This window comes from Sorex araneus, chromosome 7 (genome assembly GCF_027595985.1).
Source record: "Sorex araneus isolate mSorAra2 chromosome 7, mSorAra2.pri, whole genome shotgun sequence".
In the NCBI taxonomy this organism is placed as follows: Eukaryota; Metazoa; Chordata; class Mammalia; order Eulipotyphla; family Soricidae; genus Sorex; species Sorex araneus.
Window position 1 is genome coordinate 42,574,417 of NC_073308.1, and position 22,439 is coordinate 42,596,855.

Below are 22,439 nucleotides of genomic sequence, written 5' to 3' on the forward strand. Positions count from 1 at the left end.
GAGCGCGGTTCACGTGGGACCTCCCTCCGGTGCCCCCAGACTTCCTACAGACATTCTTGAAGCCCCGACCCGGGAGAGCTGAGAGTTCCGTTTTCACTGGGGGATGTGGTAACATCCCAGCCCGGCAGGGCCCTGTGCCCGAGTGGCTGGAAGGCAGGAAGCCAGTCACCCGGCTCTCTGTGGGGTCAGCTTACCGCCTGGCAAAGCCCGGGTGGGCACTGTTGGGTAACAGGACCCCCCTCCGCGCGCCCCTCCCCACAGAGACAGTTTGGCAGGAAGGTAAGCGACAGCCCTTTTACTCAGCAAGGGCTGCTCCCCTGGGGACCAGGCCCCCAGCACCCCTGCCACGTCCACAGAGCCCGCAGGCCGGGAGATGGGCCTGGACCGAAGGCAGAGAACATGATGAGCAGATGCCCCGGGTCCAGACAGTTCTCGTGCTCCCTTAGGGAAGAGTCCCTCCAAGTCGTGCAAATGGACCCGGGGCCTGGACGCCGTGCTGGGCAGAAGGCACTGTTCCTTTGGGTGCCATGAAGGGACTGTTCCTGGAACCACAGGGTCTGGACGCCCGCCTGCCGTGCCAGGGTGGAGCCAGCAGACACCGGCCACCTTCCTATCTGGTGATGGGGACGACCGAGGAGTCGCGGAGCCTCTGGGACAGCTGCCTCTGCAGGTCCTCCTCCTCCACCTTCCACCAGGAGAACTTTTCGCCCTGAACCTTCGGGGGCTCGGCCTGGTGCCCCGGGTCCCGGAAAGCCACCGACACCAGCACATCGAGGCAGACGCCATCGGTCTGGTCCCTGCCCAGGTGCTGGAGTCCAAGCAGCCCCTTGGTCTCCACGGCCAAGTCGGGCAGGGTCAGGCACTCCTGGAGCAATCTCAGGATGGCCATCTTGATGCCGCCCCTCTGCTCCGCGGGGCTGAAGCCGCAGGCCGTGACGGGCAAGTGAGGCATCCCCGCTGTGCCCACCAGGACCCAGACCGCCTGCCCAGCGGCAAAAGTGGCCACCAGCCGCTGGCAGAGCTGCGTGCAGGGAAGCTCTTGGGGCAGAAGAGGAGGGTGTCGGGCCTGCTGGCTGAACTGGGCGGCCAGCTCGAGCAGGCGGAGGACGTCGTGTGCCCGCAGGGGCGCGGGCAGGGAGGTTCTGGGGTACCAGGCAGCCTGCAGGGACTCCTCATCGGCCTCTTGGGCAGTCTTGAGAATTCCACCTAGAGGGTCAACAAGGAGGCCAAGGGGGAGGAAGGGTCTCTGAGACGGGCGGGGCCTGCCCGTCTGCTCTTAGGTGGGAGAGGCTGGGGAGAGGCCAGCGCTCAGGCTGGAATCTGGAGAGGCCAGGCTTGTACCAGCTAGAATCGGGGCCGACAACCTGCGCAACACAAAACAACACGCACACACGCACACACACTGGGGGCCATACCTGTGGGCCGAGCCAGGAAGACAAAGCGGATCCAGGCAGGGCCCCGCTCCTCCACAGACAGCAAGGTCAGAGGCTGGCAGAGCAGCCCGGCCTCCTCCTTCACCTCCCGCTGCAGGGCGGCCACAATGCTCTCCCCGGGCTCCATCCTCCCCGCAGGCAGGTACCACGACCCCCGGCACTCCCTCTTGGCCTCCTGGATCAGCAGCACCTCATCCTGCGGGGAGGGAGGGGTTCTCACCGGGGCTGGGCACCCCCACACAACCTTCCCCTGCCCCAGGGCCCCCATGGGGTCTCTGAAGATGCCGGCACTAGCTCCCTGCTGTGCACCCCGCACTTGCGTGAGCTCTCACGTGCTGGGGGCCACAGCGGTTCCTTTCTCCCTGACTTCAGAAAGGGTGTGTGATTCCTGGGAGCTGCTGGGGGCAGGGCCGAGTGTCTTGGCCGCCCTCTTGCTTCACCCACCCCACAGCCCACCTCACCTCCAGGTCAGGCTGGGGCGCATCCACCCTCATCCCCTCCCCATGCAGCCTCCACCTAGAATCCCGGCTCTGTCCAGCTTCTGTACTGGGATAAGACCCCAAGAGAAAAGCCCATGGTGGGGGGGGTACGGGGGCAAAGGGCAGCTCTGGGAGTGGGTCACCCGGTTGTCCAGGGGACTCAGGGTCGGGTGTCTGGGTGCCCAGAACAGATCTGTGAGAGCAGCAAGCAGCGTGGGGGGTAAGACAGCCTTCCCCTCAAAAAAAAAAAAAAAAAAGCAGGGCCCCTGGACCTCGGTCTCTTCCTCCGGGCCCCCTGAGACTCAGAGGCGTGTGTGTGTGTATGTGTGTGTGTGTGTGTGTGTGTGTGTTTGTGTGCGTGTGTGTGTTTGTGTGTGTGAAGTGCTTTGCAAAACTGGGAAGCGCCACCCAGCAAAAGCGTTGGCCGGTGGGTCCTCGGTGTCCATGCGGGCTGGCGGCGGGCCCCAAGGGTGGACGCTCACCTGCTCGTTGAGGAACACGGCCAGCACCACGTAGCAGACGTTCCTCCGCAGCCGCACCGGCGCCAGCGGCTCCCCGGGGGGCTCGGAATCACAACCCTGCACGCGCGGCCCCTGGCCCCCCAGCACGGCCGCCAGCGCCCCCGCCAGGCCCACCGCGGCCATGGGCTCGCCAGCAGAGGCCCGGCCGGCCTGAGGGTTAGGGGGGGCCCCGCGCGCGCGCCCCCTCCCGCGGCACACCGGGGCCGGCGCTCGCGAACGCGGAAGCTCCCAGCGAGCCCTGCACGCCCATAGGTTGGCGAGTCACAGCGGCCTGCCCGGATTGGCCGAGCCGCCCCACGGGGGCGGAGTCTGTCCGTCGGGCGCTGGGGCTCGCCCAGGAGCGGTCGGGACCCCGCCTGGGGTCGGGTGTCGGGGTCTCTTCTCCTCTGTCACTCGAGGCGACCCGGCGGCCACCCTGGCTGAGTCTTGCAGCGCACGCCGGTTAGCCGGGGCCGACGGTGACGTCATCCTGCCTGCAGGCTGCGCCGCAGTGGCCCGCGACGGTGGCGTCACGACATGACGTCATGGAGGCCCGGGGCCTCTGCTTGGACCCGCTGCCTGGCTTTTGTCCTCACAGACCACAGTGTTGCTCAAAGTGATCGCTTCCCAAATAACCTTTCTTCGGTTGTGTTTGGGCCACACCCCGTGATGCTCAGGGTTTACTCCTGGCTCTGTGCTCAGAAATCACTCCTGGCGGTGCGCAGGGGACCATAAGGGATGGGGGGATTCGAACTGGGGTCAGTGCAAGGCAAGTGCCGTCCCCACGGTACTATCTCTCCGATCCAATGACCTTTCTTGACTCCACTATCCTGAATGTCGCCATGGCAGCAGTTCGGAGGGGCTCAGGGAGCTGGAGATCATATAACAGAAAGTCAGCTCAGGGTCTAAGCCAAGTGCTAATTGATTGGTTTGGGCGGGAGGTGTGACAGGCCCCTAGAGGATGGGATGGTCAAGGTGTGGCTGGCCTTGGCAGCCCCGGGGTTTAGGGCCAAGAAAGTGCTACGCTGATGCCGGCCCAGTTCTGGGCGCCTGCCCACGGCCTTTCCCAGCAGTTTCTATGCCCTGTCCTGCACACAGAGCCCGCGGAGGACAGGGCTTGGGTCTGGCTCCGTTGCTGCCCTCAGCTCCCTGGGGTGGGTTGTTTGGCCGTTTTGGCAAGCTGCTGTGTCTCTCCCAGCCTGACCTTTCCTCCTGACTAAAAATAAATAAATAAATAAAATAAAAAATTTTTTTCCTTGCTTTTGGGCCACACCCGGTTGTGTTCAGTGGCAATTCCTGGCTCAGTGCTTGAGAGTCACTCCCGGCAGTGCTCAGGGGACCATGCAATGAGTTCTGGGAGCCAAATCCAGGGCTCCTTCACGCAAAGTATGCACTTTGAGCCGCCTCCCCCAAGACCCCGAGCTCCCATTTAAACCTCTTCTCCAGCAGGAAGGCAGGGCCGGCGAGAAGGCAGCGACTGTGAAGCAAGCCAAGTGTGGACGCCTCGGGCCCTCGGTGGGCTTCCCTTTCCACGTCCTGCTGACCTTATGCACCTCGAGGGAACAGGCGAGGACTGGACTTAAAGTCAGATACTGGCCACCGTGTGGCTGGCTGTGCTCCCAGGCCAGCAGCCCTGCGGGCTCCCATCAGAGGAATTATCTTCCTTCCCTCCTCGGGTGATGATGTCGTGCAAAGGGCTCAAGGGACTGTCCGGTGTGGGTCCCCTCCAGGCTGGGTCCTCCCTGAGTGCAACGGGGTCTGCAGGGCTCCATGGGATTTATATCAGAACCCAGACACACCAGCTGCTCTCACCCCAGACCCTGGCTGCGGGTAGACACAGGGCATGTCTTGGGCCCTGGGTGTCCCCAGAGGTCTCACATTCATTTGAGGCACCTGGGAACTACTACTGCCCCACTTCTTCCCTAGACCTCTTACCTCCCGGACTCCTACTAAACTCAGGGCTCCTGAATGGTGCCGTGACTTGTCAACACATCTGCTGTGTGCATGTGTGGATGTGTTTATCCCTCAGTTTTCCCATCTGTGAAGTGGGAACAGAGTTGGGTCCCAGACTCCTTTCTGCCTCCCAGGGATGATTGGAGGGAGTGAGGTCATGTCTGGCCGGGGCTCCGGGAGCCTCAGAGGCAGGCTGAGATAAACACCAGACAGCCTCACTGCCTGCAAGAGCAAAGACAGCCACAAACCGCGGCTCCACACCCCAGGATCACTGCAGGGCTGCACTTCGGGCCTGGGGAGCTGACCGGCCCCGGTATGAGGTGCACGTGAGGCAGTGTGGTCCACTGTGAGGGGACGCAAAGGCAGAGGCCAGCCTGGTGGGCCCCTGGCGGGAGAGCCCAGCCCTCCCCAGAGCACTGAGGGAGAAGGAAGAAGGAAATACATCCTCGAGGCACTGGGAGGAAGAGACGGCGGCGGGCAGATGGGGAACAGGAGGGGGGAAGCTGAGGGAGGGAGGGGGTCAGGGCAGACAGCTCTAGAAGCAGAAGCGGGGACAGCCTGGCTGCACTTTGCCTTGAGGCCAGACCACCGAGGCCAGACCACCGGGGAGGGCGGCCTCTGCCAGGCGGGCAGCAGGGCTGAGCCCGCATGCGGGACCGTGTGCCCGGACCCAGGCCAGGGACCGTGAGTGTGCCGTTTCAGGGCTTGTTTCGGGACAGAAGGCTTGGCCCAGAGCCCTGGGACAGGGACAGCCAGCACAGTGGGGCAAGGGTGTCTGGGATTCAGTGAGGGCTGAGTCGCAAACAAGGTCCCTCGAGAGGCGGAGAGGGCGAGGACAGGTGCAGGGAAGGGGACTGTGGCCGCAGCCGCCCCCTGGCCCCCTGTGTGCGGGGCTTGGGAGCTGCCATCCCTGCGCTCTGGGTCATCAGTGAGATGTGCCGCTCCTGGCTCCCAAAGTGGAGAGGGACGTCAACGCGAAACGGTGGAAACCCACCCGAGCCCGTGCCTCCTGTGTGGTGCCGTATCTGTGTCAAAGTCTATTTTGCTCGCTGCGCCATGGTTACCTAAGACAAAAACGCGAGAGGAGGCTGGGTGAAGGGTAATTGGGAACTTTCTGTCCTATCTCTGTGACGTGACTGTAAATCTAAGCTGATTTCAAATTAAAAGTCTAATAATGCGCTTTATAAGGACAGAAAGGGCAGCACTGGCCGCCTGCCCCTCCAGCGCCAAGGCTCTGGCCAGCGAGCCGTCTGGGCAGACGTGGACAGTGGGGGTGCCCGGAGAAGCCAGGCCCCAGGGCAGGGTGGACAGGAAGCCGCCTGCTAAGACTCATGGGGAAGTGGACACTCAGTACTGTCCCCACCTGGACTGGCTTCACCCCAGTCCCAATCCTGGAGCACTACCCACCTGCTGTTGGCAAGGGTCAGATCAAATGTGCCCACACAGGTGCTGTGCCACCACCAAGAACGGGGGAAGAGGGGCTGGAGCAATAGCACAAGTGGGGAGGGCGTTTGCCTTGCACTCGGCCAACCCAGGTTCGATTCCCAGCATCCCATATGGTCCCCTGAGCACCGCCAGAGTGCAGAGCCAGGAGTAGCCTCTGTGCATCGCTGGGTGTGACCCAAAAAGCAAAAAAAAAAAAAAAAAAAAAAGAACAGGGGAAGAAACCCAGCTGACTGCCTCCTGTCTTCCACAGGACGGCCGTTGGGTGGGGGATTCACGGGTGACACCAGGACGCAGTTCCATCAGTGAAGTGCAGGTAGGGACAGGTCACACGGTGCCACCTGGAACCTAACCAGCTGCAAAGCGCCTGTGTTGAAAGGAGGAGAGGCCAGCAACAGCCGCGGTGCAGTCCTCAGGAGTTGGGGGACGTGGTGCAAATCCCAGCCTCCACGCTGTCAGGTGACCTTGAGGTGTAAGTCACCCCAGACCCCCTCCCTGCCACCGCCACTTCCGCCCCCTGCCTGCCCACCCAGCCCCTTCCTCTCCTGTAAAACGGGAAAGGACCAACTCTCTCCAGAAGTGGTCTAGAAGGAAATGAGAGCAATTAAACGAAAACAGCAAAGGGTAGGAGTTCCTGAATTTTTCTTTTGTCCTGCCTCACGAAAAAGGAGAAATAACTGAGCTTCCTAAACCATAAAGGAACCTGATAGTGTTGTTTTTTTTTTTTCCAGATAGGTCTGCAAATCACAGCCCAGTCGTTTAAAATAAAGATGGGAACAGAGAAAATGACCACAACTACAGTGTCAAAAAGAAGAACCCAGTCCAGGAAAGATAATACAACGGGTATAAGCACTCACTTTACATGCAGCTAACCTGGGTTTGATTTCCCGGCACTGCACAGGGTCCCCCAAGCCCCACCAAGAGTGATCCCTGAGCACTCTGCAAGGAGTAAGCCCTGAGCATCACCAGGGGTGGTCCCAAAAGAAAACAAGGGAAGACACCAAGGCCCTAAATCACCAGTTCGATCAGGTGTAAAACAGATCCTTAGAGAAAGTGCTAAAAGAAAGTACACCAAAATCACACTCGGTTTGGGGATGAGAAGAGAGAGACTTACTGTTTCAGTCACTTTTTCTAATTTTCTAAAATTATATTACATTTAGAATAAAAAATTTTATTTCATAAAAAATATCCCCCAAACACCACAGGAACAATGAGGAATAACAGGGGCAGGAACAGACAAGTGGAGCGGCTGGGGTAAGGGGGTGCAGCTGTCTCAGGCGGGGGCGGGGTGGGGCCTGGGGTTCCCCATGGGCTGACGGCCACGCTCCCAGAATCCCACGGCAAGTCGGAGAGGGCAGATGGGCTCACCCGGAGCCGGAGTCGGTTGGGACAAACGGGGCTCCTACGGGACGCCCGCACCCCTCTGCAGCTGGTGCCACCCGGGGAGGCATCAGACCGCTGGGTCCTGGGGCTGGGCTGTGTTTGTGGTCGCATCGGGGGCATCTGGAGAGGCAGCCCTGAGTGGGAGCAGGGACCCAGGCATCCAGAAGGGCAGGCAGGGGTGTGTGCCCTCCCGCCCCCCCCAGCCTGCCCGTTCCTGTGTCTCCCTCCCTCTGCAGGCACCGTGGAGACTTCCCCGAGCCAGACTTTGGTGGAGATCTCGGAGGGTGGCAGGCGAGGAGTCGGAGGCCCCTCCCTGCCTAGCCACAGGCCCTGTGTGCCTATGGGAAGGATGTGGGGGTGTGAGCGGGACTTGGGGCCCAGGCGCAGGGAGGAGGCAGCAGGTGTTGAAGTGAGAAAGATTCCCGAGGTCCCCCAGAGAAGGGCTGTTGGTCTCCTGGGTTAGGGGGTAGGGGCTGGAGGGAGTCGGTCACCTCCAAAATGAGCCTTGTACCATAGATGGGAGTGTGGGGCAGAGCAGGGAACAGCCTGCGGGGGGGGGGGGGGGCAGGGGTGGGGGGGAGGGGTACCACTGTAGTGCTTCAGGGCCCAGGTGAGGGGCGGGGCTCAGGGTGGTGCTCGCGGGACTGATGGAACATTCCCGGATTCCCCCAGGACTAAACTCAGGGTGGGGGCTGCTCTGGACTGAGCACCTGCCCCCCCCCTCCTGCTGCCCTGAGCCTGGACACCTGCGACCCCTATTTGGCCTCCTGTAATGTCCCCACGGCCACCTTCACTGCTTGGAACACAGCCCAGTCCATCTACGAGAGAGAGAGAGGGGGAGAGAGAACACCGTTTCAGCCACGCCCCGCCGGGGCCCAGGCAGGGCCAGCACAGCAGCTCGGGCCAGTGTCACTCACCTGGGCACAGAGCAGGTGACTGTCAGCGGGCAGGCTGTGTCCGCGATGGCAGAGCTGAGCAGAGAGGCCCGCGGTCTCCGGGGACAGGAAGTGCTGGGTGACACTCACTGTGCTCACCAGGCCCTGAATCTGTCTCGGGGAAGACGGGCAGCAGGTGAGGGAGGCTCCGGCTCAGGTGCCCCCCCCCGCCCCTCGGACCCTCGGCTAACTGCCCTCAGACCTCCGCCCGGCTGGACCCAGTGCCACTGGCTGTGGCCAAAAGCGGGCCAAGGGGACGCAGAGGTGGCATCCGGGGTCACTGAACCCTCGGAGTCGGGGGCTGGGAGGCCACGCGGGGGGGGGCAGGGGCCCGATGACTTCTGTCCTCGTTCTCCCGCACGGGCCTCTCACGGGGACGGACAGCCCCGGTCGGGGTGGGGTGGGGCACGCGCTCTCGGGCCCACTGGGCAAGCACCTGGTGGGGGGCCCCTGCGGGCACCAGCACAGCCTCTCCGGGGGCCTGCAGCAGGGTCCAGCAGCTCACGCCCCACTCCTCCCGCAGGCGCCGCCGCAGCCCTGCGTCCAGGTAGCAGCTGCCAGGGGTGCCAGGCTCCAGGTTGCCTGCCCCGGCCGGGCACACCTCCAAAGAGAGAAAGGGGCATGAGCAAGAGGGCGAGGGCAGGGCTGCAGCGTGCGGGGGGCCTCCTCCAGGCCCCCTAGAGGCAGGACGCAGGTATCCGGGGGAGGAGGGGGGAGGACCGGTGACTAGCAGAGGCCGCAGGTCAGCAGGAGGCCTGGCCAGAAGGTGTGAGAGCAAAGGATGAAGGGCTGAGGGGGGGGGGGAGCTGCTTCTCCTGGGGGGTGGAGACCCGAGCCCCGGCCCTGGGCTTAGAAGGATCTAAGGCAGGGCCCCCTTCTCCCAGGTCCCCCTTTGTCCCAGCTCCCCCATTGTCCCAGGACCCCCCTCCTCCACCCCCCTTTCTCCCAGGCCTCTTCCCGCCCAGGCCCAGGAAGCGCCCCTGCAGTTTGTCTACACCAGAGGCGCTTAGCCCTAGTCCTGGAGCACAACAAGCCGTGCTCCACACTGAGGGTCCAGCCTCTCCCTCTCCTGGGAGCCTGAGCAGATGGTCCCAGGGTTTAAGACCCCAGGGACAAAAGAGCTCCTAAGCAATCTGACACCCATAGGTCCAGACGGAGTGGGGGTGGGGGAGGGGGTGGGGGGGCTTTCTCTGGCCCAACTAGCAGGACAGCCCGGGGCAGGCAGGGATGCTGGAGGCAGAGAAGGAGGGGCCTGGGAGCACCTGCGGACGGGGCTCCCCAACACCCCGTGCCAACTAGCCCCCAGCTAGACCCACCCTTCCGCGAAGGCGCCAGCACCTGGCTGGGCCACAGGAGGCCACAGGCCAGTGTGGGTGCTCGGGGGCCCAAACAGGCATCAAGGGCCCTTTGCCCCCATTCCCAACTCTCCTGGGTTCCCGGAACCATGGGACCGACCATGGGTCTCCCTATCCTTCCTGCCTCCCGCTTACCCCTCCTTCTCCTTCCCTGCCCCTAAGCCTAGCCCAGCCCCCCTGCACCTACCTCATTCCCCCTACTCGGGAAGGGGGTTGGCAGGACAGTATCTCAGAGGGGCGTCTTTCCCTGCCCACCCCAGAGGGACCACACGGCCAGCCACAGCCTTCTCCAATGCATGTGCACGCATGCATGTGTGTGCCTGTGTGCACGTGTGTATGTGCATGCATGTGTGCGTGATTGTACACATAAACATCTCCCAGGGCAAGGCGGGACAATGACCTGAGAGATAGACCCTGAGGTTCGTGGGTTGCTCCCCGCCTCCTTGGCCTCGCCAGGCCCGCCTCTCCTCTCCCCTGCCTTCCCTGTACTTGGCACTCTGGGCTCACACACACACACACACACACACACACACACACACACACACACACACACGCACACACACACGCACGCACGCACATGCACACTGAGTTTTGGGGAGCCCTCCATCACAAAAGGTGAGAGAGGACACACACATACACACACACACATACAGAGTTTTGGGGAGCCCTCCGTCACAGAAGGCAAGAGAGGACACACATACACACACGCACACGCGCGCACACGCACACACACACACAGTTTTGGGGAGGTCTCTGTCACAAAAGGCGAGAGAGCGCACACACACACACACACACACACACACACACATGAGTTTTGGGGAGGCCTCCGTCACAGGTGAGAGAGGACACATACACACACACGAGTTTTGGGGAGCCCTCCATCATCAAAAGCGAGAGAGGACACACACACACACACACACACACACGAGTTTTGGGGAGCCCTCCGTCACAGAAGGCGAGAGAGCCGTGCAGGGCGCTGGTTCTCCCCTCACCATTTGGAGGAAGCGGCGGATACGCTGGGCATCCTGTGCCCGGAACACGTGCCACACGGCGCTGACCTGGCTGCCCGGTGACCAGAGGCCCTCCCCGTCCAGGCCCGAGAGGAAGTCTGTGGGAGAGAGGCGGCGGCTCAGTGGGGGCTGCCACCCGCCAGCGGCCCCACCCCCGCCCTGGCCGAGCACCCACCTTTCTGGGGCCGGTGCCAGGCGGGCAGCGGCGCCTCAGCGCGGACCAGGACGCTGACCAGATCGGTCACCTCCACGCTGAGGTTCTTGATGCCCAGGTGCCCCCGATGTGGACTCACCCCTGCAGGAGAGGAGAAAGGGCCATAGCAAAGGGCCTTGACGCCAGCCAGGGGCAGGGAGGGATGGCGGGAGGAGCGGCCACTCACCGTAGGCGGCGCACAGCTGGGGCTCCAGGGGCCGCAGGGCGGGGCCCGGGGGGAGGTAGGAGGCCAGGTTGAGCTTCCCTTGGCGCCCGCAGTACTCCGGGAGCGGCAGGCTGGAGGCCAGGTTCTCCACTCTGCAGGCCAATCACGCCCCGTGGCTCACCCCAGGCCCCACAGCACCCACCGACCTCCCCGCTACCCAGGAGGCCCCAGCACCGAGGCTCTCAGGGTTGGGTGCAAATAAAGCGAGAGGGGAGGAGGCCAGGGCAAGCCCATAGCCGTCACTTACCTGCTGGCGTCCTCGGCCCCCAGCGCGCGGTGGAGCAGGAGCACGGACCCTTCCTCCGACTTCGGGCGAACTGGGCAAGAGACAGAAAGGTCACTGGGGGCTGCACATCGCGGAGAGGGCGTTTGCCCTGAACAACGGGCAACCCCGGTTCAATCCCCGGCATCCCATATGGTCCTCCAAGCTCCGCCAGGAGTAATTCCTGAGCACAGAGCCAGGAGTAACCCCTGAGCAGGCTGGGTGTGACCCAAAAAGAAAAAAAAAAAAGAAAGGAATAAAGAAAGAAAAAAGAACAAAAGAGAAAGAAAGAAAGAAAGAAAGAAAGAAAGAAAGAAAGAAAGAAAGAAAGAAAGAAAGAAAGAAAGAAAGAAAGAAAGAAAGGAAGGAAGGAAGAAAGGAAGAAAGGAAGGAGGAAAGGAGGGAAGGAAGGAAGGAAGGAAGGAAGGAAGGAAGGAAGGAAGGAAGGAAGGAAGGAAGGAAGGAAGGAAGGAAGGAAGGAAGGAAGGAAGGAAGGAAGGAAGGAAGGAAGGTCACTGGCCCAGCGGGAAGCTCCGTGGCCGAAGCCCCTATGCTATGGCAGCACCAGCAGCGGTTTGCCCTGGAAGGGCAAGGCTCCCAACGGCCTCCCCCCGCCTCCGCCGTCTGGACCCCAGTTCCCCCGGGGCCCCACTGCCGGCCCCGCTACGCCTTCCCGCTCCCTGCATCCCACGCCGGCAACTCTTACTCTCAGGCCGGGAGAATCCCTCCCAGAACGTGGCACTGCTCAGGTTGGTGGGCTGGGGCGGCCCCAGAGGGCTCAGGGCCTGCACCTGGCCCCCGAGGAAGCCCAGGGCGTCTGTCTCCCACAGGCTGCCCTGCAGCATCTTCTGAATCCCCGACACCAGCACGGGCTGTCATGGAGAAAGGAAAGAACATGGAGCACGGTCCCTGCTCGGTGTGTGTGTGTGTGTGTGTGTGTGTGTGTGTGTGTGTCTGTGTGTGTCTGTGTCTGTGTGTGTGTCTGTGTGTGTGTGTGTCCGCTGGAACCACACTGGGGAGGGCCCCGTGGCTTCTGGGTCTGTCTGGGCCCAGGGGTCAAGGGCCTGAGGAGGACGAGGCTGAGCGAGCTGGGAGACTCACCTGGCCCTGCCTCCAGTGCTCCTGAAAGAGGTGGAAGCCACAGGGCGGCCGGGGCTCCTGCAGCCACAGCAAAGCCCCCGTGGGAGGCAGCCGGGGCCGCACGGGCGAGAGGGGCAGGCCCAGGCCCTTGCGCAGGCCCGGCCCGGCCCGCAGGCCCGGCCCCAGGGCTTTCTCCTGGATCTTGCGCTCCACCACCTGCGCGATGATGCTGTCCAGGATGTTGGTGATGCGGTCGTCCTGCGGGAGGACAGGGGGCTCAGGACCTGCGCCGGCCCACGGGGAAGGCCGGCCCAACCTCGTCCCCGGCCCCAGCCTTCCCTCGGGGGCCCTCGCTCACGCTGGGCAGAGCTGGAGTGACGGGGGCAAAGGCCATGTGGACCCGCTCATGCCCCAGGCAGAGTTTGACGGCAGTGGAGGCCAGCAGCTCACAGAGAGAGGGGCAAGGCAGGGGCCCTCGGCCAGCGCGGTCCTCCCCAGGGGTCTCTGTCAGGGAGGAAACAGGCGGGGGGGTTCCCTTCACCTCCAGGCTCCCTGGGGCACTGCCCGCTATGAGGAGTTCGCTCTGACCGCTTCCCTCCTGCCGCCCCCACAGAGGAGGGACTCGGAACGGGGGTCTGGCTGCAGGGCAAAGGGGTGGCCCCAGCTCCTACGGAGACAGTTTCCCTGGTACTTTGCGATGAGGGAGAGAGATGAAGGGGCGGGGCCGGAGCAAGCCCAATCCCCGAGGTCCTCTCCTGCCAGCCCCCCCCCCCCTCGTTGGCCCAGCCTCCTCTGCACCCCCACCCCTGCAACCTGGGTGGGCCGCGGAGCTGCTCACCCTCTTTGGTGTCCTTGGTCCTGTTGGTGTCCCCATTGCAGGAAGGCTGGGGTGTTGGGGGTGTTTTCTCTGTCGGCTCCTTCTGTTAAACCCACGCACCCGCCCCCAGTCCAATCAGAGATTTTTAAAGCGTCAAAAGCAACACAATTCAAGTCAGCCCACGAGCACTAACAATGGCCCTCCTCTACATCCTGAAATCATGTTTACAAGGAGGAAAAGGTTATGTAATGTTAGGTGGAGAAAAAGGAGCTTGTGGGATTTACGGGCAGGCGGTCCAAAGCAGCTAACGCAGACGTGACGAGATAGATGTCCGAGCAAGTGGCCGGGAAGGAGCGTGTCAGCCCCAGGACAGCGGAAAATCGGCCTCGCTCTGTCCTTCCTTTTCCAGCAGGGTCTGTATTATGGTGTCTGGCACATAAAATCCCTGTCCTTCCCTCCCTCTCTCCCTCCCTCCTTCCTCCTTCCCTCCCTCTCTCCTTCCTTCCTCTCTCCTTCCCTCCCTCCCCTCCTTCCTCTCTTCCTCACTCCTTCCCTCCCTCCCCTTCTTTCTTCCTCCCCCCTCCCTTCCTCCTTTCCTCCCTCCCTGTCCTTCCTTCCTTCCTCCTTTCCTCCCTCCCTTTTCCTTCCTTCCTTCCTCTCTTCCTCCTTCCTTCCCTCCCTTCCTCCCTTCCTCCCTTCCTTCTTTCCTTTCTTCCTCCCTCCCTCCCTCCCTCCCTCCCTCCTTCCCTCTCTCTCTCCTTTCCTTCCCTTCCTTCCTTCCTTCCTTCCTTCCTTCCTTCCTTCCTTCCTTCCTTCCTTCCTTCCTTCCTTCCTTCCTTCCTTCCTTTCAGAGCTGAGGCACAGGGACCCCTCTGGGCAATTCTCAGCTAACCAAACCAGTGGCCCAGTGTGAGGGCCCTGCAGTGCACGGGGCCTCCAGGGCTGTACCGGAGGTGCCGGGGGTGCCACACGGTGCTGGGGACTAACATACTACCTCCCCGCCCCATTCGAAGCGCTCTTCCTTAAATGAATGACTTTGGTAAGGAAAGCACGACCACCATACAAGTTTTGGGAAACGCACACAGAGGAGGAGAGCTGGCCTGGTGGCCAGTCCCCAGCCAGTGGGAGCCTGTGCCCGGGGACAGAGGGGACAGAGGGGCTGCTCCACTGACGTGGCCAGGGCTCAGGGGGCCGCACACAAAGCAGGACAGAGCTCTGGTCGGATGGGGACAGGCGACAGACGCGGGCGCTACAGGACGCCCTGCTCCCAGGGGAAGGTGGGACCCGGCCTGACTCCCCCCAGCGCCCACAGCCCGATTTCTTCCCCAAGCCCCGCACCGGTCAGAGATGTGCAGACACGCCTCCCAGGCCCCCTGCTCTGCCGCCTCTGCCCTGCCCTGCATCTTACCTGCTGGCCCCCATCCCCGGGAGCCCACACCCGGGCATCAGCTTGGCAGGCACAGTGTCCCCGGATGTCAAACTTGACCCAGACCTGGTGCATTGCGGTGCTCAGCTCTGCCAAAGCTGTGAAGGGGAGGAGAGTTGGGTGGTGAGCGCAGACGGAAGGCTGCCCTGAGCGGTCGGACCTCCCCAGCCGGGATCAGGGGTGGGTGGGTGGGTAGTGTGGCAACGGGGTACCCCGGCTATGCCCTGCCTACTCCGCCTCCCCGGCGTGGCTCACCCTGGCTGGAGACGAACTGGGTGAGCATCAGGGAGCAGGCACTGTGGCCGGTCTCAGGGGGACACTCCTCCACGGGCTGCTGGGCGCCTGGGCAGAGGAGGGAAGCAGGAAATCAAGGCGAGCGCAGGCTCGGGTCAGGGCGGGGGCTGGGTAGCATCTCAGGCTGGGGCTCGGCTTTCCGGGAGTCTCGGTGCATCGGGGACATGGGGCTTTGTTTGAAGAACCCAGAGTGTTTATTAGCGCACTGCCGGGCATCACCAGTGGGGCACTAGGAATACGGTGTTCTGGAATGTTTCTGACCCCGGGCTCTTCTTGGCTGTGTCTATGGGAACACCGGGAAATTTCAATCCTCAGATGGCCAAGGTGAGCCAACAGAGAGAAAGCTGAGAACCGTGAAAAGAGCAGGGCTCGGAATCAGAAGCCCTGGACTCTAAATCCTGACCCCAGCACGTACCAGCTGTGCGCCCTTGGACACGTCCCTTAGGCCTCTCTAAGTCTTTCTCTTTTTTCTGATTTTTGGATCACACCTGGTGATGCACAGGGGTTATTCCTGGCTTTGCACTCATGAATTACTCCTGGCAGTGCTCAGGGGACCATATGGGATGCTGGGAATCGAATCCGGGTCGGCCACATGCAAGACAAATGCCCTCCCCGCTGTGCTATCGCTCCAGCCCCTCTCTAAGTCTTTCTTTCTTCTTCTTTTTTTTTTTTTTTTTTTTTTTTTTGCATTTTGGGTCACTCCCGGCGATGCACAGGGGTTACTCCTGGCTCATGCACTCATGAAATCACTCCTGACGGTGCTCAGGGGACCATATGGGATGCTGGGAATCGAACCTGGGTTGGCTGCGTGCAAGGCAAACACCCTACCCGATGTGCTATTGCTCCAGCCCCTCTCTAAGTCTTTCTTAACTGGGAGAGAGACAACAGTACCACCTCACAGCTCTGTAAGATTTAAAGGGGAGGAGGGAGCAGAACTGTGGATCCTTCTAAGACAGTGGCCACGTGGGCAGGACCCTCTGACCCGGGGGTAAGGGCAAAGTCTGTGCTAAGGGGCACCGAGCAGGGGTCTCTGGGCTGGGCTTCCTTGCAGAGACGGCCAAGAAAAGACCCACCAATCTTTAACAGCTCATGTGAGACCCCCAGCCCTAACGCCCCCGAGCCTGCCCTACCTGCTCTGCCCTTGGCCCGCCCGGCACCCAGCATGCGGCCGCAGGCCACACACAGCCGGTGGCTGCAGCGGGGGCACCTCCAGTGGGTGTTGAAGAGTCCATGGCGGCAGCGGCTACAGCAGCGTGCGATGTCTGGGCTGTCCTCTGTCCCGGCTGGCCCCTGGCCTACTGAGCACGGGAGAGAACGGGGTCAGAGGGGCCGCGGGCCACAGGCCCCTTCGGAGGACCTTAACTCAGAGGGCTCGAGGTGGGGCGAGCATGGAGACGAGCACTTCCGGGGAGCACCTCCCTGCCATGTGTACCACATGTGTCACCCTTTCCAGGGAGCCCTCCAGAGAGTGCACAGCTTGGGCCCTGCCCTGGGATTTCCCCATCAGAGCGATGACTGATGCATCGCTCCTCCTGCCTCCCTCCGAGGTGCTTCTCCGGGGACTCTGTACAGACCCGATTCCTCCCCCCGACTTTCAGCCTCCCCGAGAGTGAGGGGGGAAGCCAGCACCTTCACAGCTCATGCTGCACAACCCTGGTCCTACTGCACAGGGACCACCCCCCTCTCAGTGGACCCCTGGCCGCTGTGGCTCTGGCTGCGACCCTGCCGGCAGCTCTAGATGTGGCAGAAGATGGAAAGATGAGGCAGGAGCAGGGCCCCGGCAGTGAGTGGGCTTCATTCAGCAGGAGGGGTGGGGGGAGGAGGCACTCCAGACAGAAGGCACGGGGCGGCGGAGGGCAGAGGGGAGTGACAGGGAGGCAGGGCCGTGCGGGGGGACAGTGCAGGACAGCGGGGAGGTAAGGCTATGCTGGGACAGTGGGGACAGCCGGGGAGGCAGGGTCATTCTGCTGAAAGGGCAAGGGCTGGACTTTCTGGCATGAGCCAGTCCCCCCCCCCCGGGAAGACACAAACCGGTCCCCCCTCAGGCGTGAGGTAGGCGAGACCACCCTGGATCCCAGCCAGAGGGCCCAGCTGGATGCCAGCCCAGGCAGCGGGAGCACCCAAGGGTGCTCTCAGAACTCAGCGCCGGGCCCCACTTCCCCGGCAAAGCTCTCAGGAATCGGGCAGGCGCTGCTCTGACCCCTCCCCAGCATCCCTCAGGAACCGGAAGCTTCTCATGTCTCGCCTCCCGTGCCGGGAAAAGATCCAAGTGGGGTGGGTGCATGGGGGGACCCCCTGAGCTGGTGGGAGACGGGGCCCAGGGTGACAGGGAAGGGCCCGGAGAGCGCCCCCCCCGCCCCGCTCCTGCTCACCTTCCCGCTGGGCCCGGGCCAGGGCCTCGCGCTCCCTCCGCAGCAGGCGGCACAGCCGGTCCCCCAGAGCACTCAGCAGGTGCTTGGCGATGCCCAGGCTGAGCTGGGCCTCTGCGCCGGGCCCTCCTCCCTCCTCAGGGCCGGCGGCCAAGGCGTCCTCCTGCTGCCGCTCCCCTCCCTCCGGTGACCTGGACACGGGGCAGAGGCGAGTGAGGAGCGGCCCCAGAGCAGGGCCCGAGGGGGGGGGTGGCCACCAGGGGCAAGGGCTCACCTGGGTGCTTGCTGGGCGTGGCGGGCCTGCCCTCCCGCCTCTCCCGCCGCCTGGGCACAGCTCTGGCACTGGACAGTGGCTGCTGGGGGAGCCAGGCAAGCCGTGTCCTGTGGCCCTGCGTCCTGGCAGCTGGGCCTGCCATCTCGGGGTCCTGAGAGAACATTCCAGCTGGTCAGGGATCTGGGCCCCCTGGACCCGCCTCCTCACCCAGCCCGGCCCCAGGGGCTTGAGTCAGAACCAGCAGCACAGACCAGGAGCCAGAAGCTTCCCGTAGAGCAGGCAGGGGGCCCAGAAGGTTGCTCAGTGACGTCAAGGGCAAGTGTCACACCCAGTGCCACCGTGTCCAGCGAGGCGATCCTGAGAGAGCCCCACTTTCCAGCCACTGGGGTCACAGCCCAGCAAGGAAGAGACGATTCCTCTCCCCACCCACACAAACACACACGGGCGTGTGGGAGCCCGAAGGAGCCCACGGGTGCCCTGACACGGACAGGGCTGAGGTCTCCGCCGTGGGGCGTGCAGGGCCTAAGGTGGGCAGTGGGGTGACTGACCCCAAGTGTGGGATCCACAGGCCGAGTCTGGATGGCCCCACTGTGGGCTGAGGGACGCTGGTGGCTGTGTGAGGGAGTGAGGAGACAAACCCCACAGAGATGGGGTGCCCGAAACTAAGGACACCAGAAAGCCTTCGCGCAGACCCATCAGGGGCAATAATCCAGGAAGGCATGAGGGGGGGCTACGGGGTGGGTAACAGCTTCCCGGCCAGGCAGAGGCCAGGACCATGCGGGCCTTCCCCAGCACACACACACACCTACACACATATACAAACAAACACACCTACGCACACATGCACACACACACTCACACACCCCTATATACCAACACACACATATACAAACACCTACACACAAACACACACCTACACATACACACACATGCACACACACCCCTACACCAACACAACACATATACAAATTACGCACAAACACACACACACACACACACACACACACACACACACACACACACACACGGGCAAGGCTGTGGGCTGTGTCTAATCCAGTAATCCCGGAGGATGAGAAACCGAGGTGGCCCGTAGCACAAAGGCCAGGGCCAGCAGCACACACTGATGAAGAGGTCACGGCAAGAGAGGGGTCCAGGAGGAGCCCCAAGTCCTAGTACTGCAGATCCACAGGAGCGTCTGACCCTGCTGCTTGTTCCTGGGCCGGGACAATGGGCCTCCAGCCAAGGCCATGCCCCACACCAGAATTGGCAGTGCCCCAAAAAGGTGAGCATTTGTTGAGCACTTACTAGGTGCCAACACAAATTCTTCAAGGCCCTTTATATTAATTATATCATCTAACTTTTGCACCATCTCTGGGGAGGGGGGGGTTCCTACAGCTTTATCCCCATTTCATAGATAAAGAAACCGAAGCTCAGAGAAATGAAGGGATCAGCCCCAGTCAGGACCCAGATGGTCAGAGCCCCTGCTGGGGCCACCTTGCTCCCGGTGGCTGGGGACGAGGCAGACGGAGTAGGAGCAGTTAGCTGGGACGCTCTGGTCTGGAGTGCGGGTGTGAGTCATCCTAAGGGACATCCACACCCCCCACCCCGCTCCCAGCAGGGCCCCCAGCAGGCCCGCCCTGCCGGCTTACCTCTGTGGCCAGCCTGTTGTTCTGCCTCCGCCGCCTTGTTCCCAGGTGATGAGTCCCGCGCCTTCGGCCAGCCTCTGGGGCCCGGCCCTGCACTGCCCGGGAAAGGGGCAGGTGGGCGCTTCGGGGCCGGGCTGCCCACTGCTGCCTGGAGCTCAGGGCTGCTTGCCCTCTTGAGGGCCCTCAGGGGGGCCACTGGGCTCTCCTCGTCCCCTCCGCAGCCAGCGGGGCACCCAAACTGCTCCGAGTGCCGCGTGAGCCAGGTCTTCTTCAGCTTGGTGTGGTGGCTGGGCGGGCAGGCCCTGGGTGTCGGGGCCTTGCTCGCTTCCTCGCTGGACTCACCCGGTTCACTGGTGCCCATGTCCAGGCCCTCTTGGCACTTGCCACAAGGGCCAAGACCTCCATCGAGAGGTGGGTGAGATGAGCAACAACCCACCGGAGGGACAGGAGGCCCAGGAGAGGGACATCGTGATGTGGCTGATGTTCCCAGCTGATGGTACCCGAGGCTCCCGCTGCCTGGCATGGCCCACATGTTGCCGAAAGTATGAACCAGGCCTGGAGGGCACACGGGCCAGGGCCCCCGGGGAACAGTGTCTGGATGCCCCAGGAGAAGCGGGCAAAGATTCGGATGCCGGCCAACTCCTGGCTCTCCATCCCGCTGGGGGAGCGAGGGGCGTTCCAGAGGCCCCGTTCTTGGGAGAGCCCCACCAGGGGTGAAGCCCAACAACCCGGGTTCCACAGCTGCCAGCGGCTCCTTTGCCAGCCTGAGAATGCTCGGATCCTTGTGGTAAAAGCCCTAAAGACGGGAGAAAGAATTCAGCTCGCGCTGCCCCTCGAACACAGGCCGGACGGCCCCCACAGGCTGCCTCGAGGGCCTCAGAAGGAAGCTCTCTATGCACTGGCTTCCCCGAGGCCTCCCCGCTCCCTGGCCTGGTCCCCCAGAATTGCTCCCAGAAACGCAGCTGCAGAGCAGAGCCCAGACACCTCCCAGACCTTCCCACAAGGCTGGATGCCCTGTACCAGATGGGATGTAAAGGGTTTTAGGTCTTGGGGCCGGAGCAGTGGTAGAGCAGGAGGGACCCCTGAGCGCTCAGGCAGGTGCATGGAAGCCCAGAGCTACGCCAGGTGGGGTGGCCCCCAAACCCAACCCAAACCAACCCACGAAACTATTGCAAATCTCGTGCCTGGGTGAGGGTCTGCCTGGAAGGGGGCGCCCTGCACCGCCCATGCTCAAACTCCGGCATGCACCCGCAGAAAAGACCCTCAGTGCCTCTGAGTTCACACTCAAGAGTCCGGCTCTGGGTGGGTGAGCTGGGAGCCAGTCCCTGACACGGCCCTCAGAATTCGACCACAGTCAGAGCCCAATCTCCTCCTGGTGGTGGTGGTGGGGGTGGGGGGGGGTGGTTATCGCTATACCAGCAGGAAAGGTCAAGCAGGGGAGCCTGAGTCCCAACACTCACCTTGCTGCCTAGGCTGAAGGCGGGGGGCACTCTGGGCTGGCCGCTTGAGGGTAGCCAGGGGTGCGGGGCCAGCGGCCAGTCACACGGGCGCTCTGGGGGCAGCCCAGACACCAGGTAGGGTGGCAAGCAGGTGGGCACCCAGAAGGGAGCTCGCTCCAAGATCTTGGTCTCCAGAAGGAAGGGGCAGTGCAAGGGCCGGAAGGCCACAGGGTCACTCTTGGGCTGGCCGCCGCTCTGCTCAGGAATCAGAGGCCCGTAGCGGGGTGGGCAAGCTGCCCCGCAGAAGGCCAGCGGGTGGGTTAGCACGGCCTCCTTCCAGCGCAGCCCCTCCTTGCTGCCCAGCCAGCCGGCCTTCCGCTCCCCGTCCCCCTCCACCGGTGGGAGCATGTCCTTCGTACTCTGGGGGAAGCCGGGAGGCAGCCAGGACTCAGGGGTGCTCAGGACACCCCTCCAGAAGGACGCCGGCTCCCCCAGGCACAGGGCCCCGCGGCGCGGGCCATCTCGCAGTGGACTCTCCAGCTCCTGTCCCCCGAGGCCGTTCTCGGGGCCAGTCTTCTCCCAGGCGCCACTGTCCTTCAGGAAGCTGGGCGTGCTCTCCATCACTCTCCTGCCCTCATGGGGTTCTCCCAGAGGGGGTCCCTGCACAGACCACCATGGTGTCAGCTTCTCTGGCACAGTCTCCAGGCCCCACGTGGGCACCACCCTGGCCACCTCCAAGGTGGTTCAGCAGTCAAGCGAGAGCCAGGTCCTCACCCGGCTCCCTGCTGCCCGCCACACACAGCCCGGGGGTCTGCCTGGGGGGCCTGCTGGGTGTGTGGGGGGTGGTCTCCAGGGTCTGCCTCCCTCGAAATGCCCTGGATGTGTGAGAACTCGTGAGGGGCCGGAGCTCCTGGGCAGAGGCGTCCATTCCTGGGCAGACATGTTCTGGCCAGTACTGGCCAGGAGACCAGCCACAAGCCATGGGGAGCATGGGGATGGGGATGCAAGAATCCCATGGCTGGGCGGGGGGTGGGGGAGGCAGGGGGTAAAGTGGATTGTGGACCCCCTGGGGAAGTCAGGTCACTCAAGTCAGGTCCCTCTCCCAGCTCCCTTTCTTGTGTATAAAGCGGGACTTATGAAGGGGCACTGCCTGGGAGCCCCGTCCTCCTGGGCTCTCCGCAGTTGCACTGGCACTGCCTGTCCAACCCACCCCTAGGCACCACCCAGCCGTGCAGGGGCGGGTGTCAGAGCCAGGGGAGCAGCCCGTTGCTGCCTCCACACCTGGACAGTGGGCGGTGCTGCCCAGCGCTCTAGTTTCTCGGCTCTAGCAGCGAGAGACAGCGGGCAGGAGAGCGCGCTCCACCGCCGCCCCCAGGGAGGCCGCCTCCGGGACCCGGGGATTAAGAGCCCTGGGGTGCGAGCGGTGGGTCAGGCGGGCCCAGTGCAGCTGGGAGTGCCAGAGCCACCAGCGGTCTCTGGAAACGCAGCCTGGCACGGGCGGGTGGGAGGCGGGGAAAGCGGCCGGCGGCCCGCCGAGAGAGGCAAGGAGGGAAAATTGAACGCGCCGCGGAGGGCCCAGGATGACAGGTGTCACCCGCCGCGGCAGCGCCGAAGAGGCCGCTCCGGCTTCCCGCGGGCATCCCAACTTTCGGACATGTGACCCGGTCCCAGGGCGCACGGAGGACGCGGGTGTCTCCCCCGCCCCCAGGGTGCTGGAGGGTGTCCCCGCCGGTGTCCCTCCGAGGGCGCGCGCTCACCTGGGCTTCACGGGCCGGACGCGGCGCAGGCGGCGGCGGTCGTCGTGGCCGGCGCCGGGCGCCCGCTCCCCATGGGCCGGCTCCGGGGCCTCCCGGCCGGCGGGCGACGCCTCGTCTCCCCGCGCTCTCTGCTCAGCGCGCGGGCGCTCTCTTTCCCCCGGGGCG

At 63.3% G+C, this 22,439-nt stretch overlaps 2 protein-coding genes across 3 annotated transcripts; both read right to left on the reverse strand.

The window, feature by feature from the left end:
• Positions 1-280: 280 nt before the first annotated feature.
• On the reverse strand, positions 281-2,826 carry NUDT18 (nudix hydrolase 18). Its single transcript, XM_004610095.2, has 3 exons — positions 2,395-2,826; positions 1,416-1,629; positions 281-1,206 (listed from the first exon to the last, which is right to left on the reverse strand). Exons 1-3 carry the CDS (start codon positions 2,554-2,556, stop codon positions 611-613), a joined length of 972 nt encoding a protein of 323 aa, XP_004610152.2. The 5' UTR covers positions 2,557-2,826; the 3' UTR covers positions 281-610.
• Positions 2,827-6,958: 4,132 nt separating this feature from the next.
• HR (HR lysine demethylase and nuclear receptor corepressor) lies at positions 6,959-22,422 on the reverse strand. 2 transcript variants are annotated; one of them, XM_055144590.1, is made up of 19 exons: positions 22,275-22,422; positions 20,539-21,177; positions 19,082-19,874; positions 17,433-17,583; positions 17,162-17,349; positions 15,920-16,084; positions 14,751-14,837; positions 14,478-14,593; positions 13,091-13,172; positions 12,611-12,756; positions 12,274-12,510; positions 11,879-12,044; positions 11,158-11,227; positions 10,872-11,002; positions 10,667-10,786; positions 10,474-10,589; positions 8,563-8,727; positions 8,109-8,237; positions 6,959-8,009 (listed from the first exon to the last, which is right to left on the reverse strand). In XM_055144590.1, exons 2-19 carry the CDS (start codon positions 21,136-21,138, stop codon positions 7,947-7,949), a joined length of 3,525 nt encoding a protein of 1,174 aa, XP_055000565.1. In that variant the 5' UTR covers positions 21,139-21,177; positions 22,275-22,422; the 3' UTR covers positions 6,959-7,946. The 2 variants fall into 2 exon arrangements, with proteins under 2 accessions (XP_055000565.1, XP_055000564.1); XM_055144589.1 differs by having other exon boundaries at positions 15,920-16,087.
• Between the last annotated feature and the right edge of the window lie 17 nt (positions 22,423-22,439).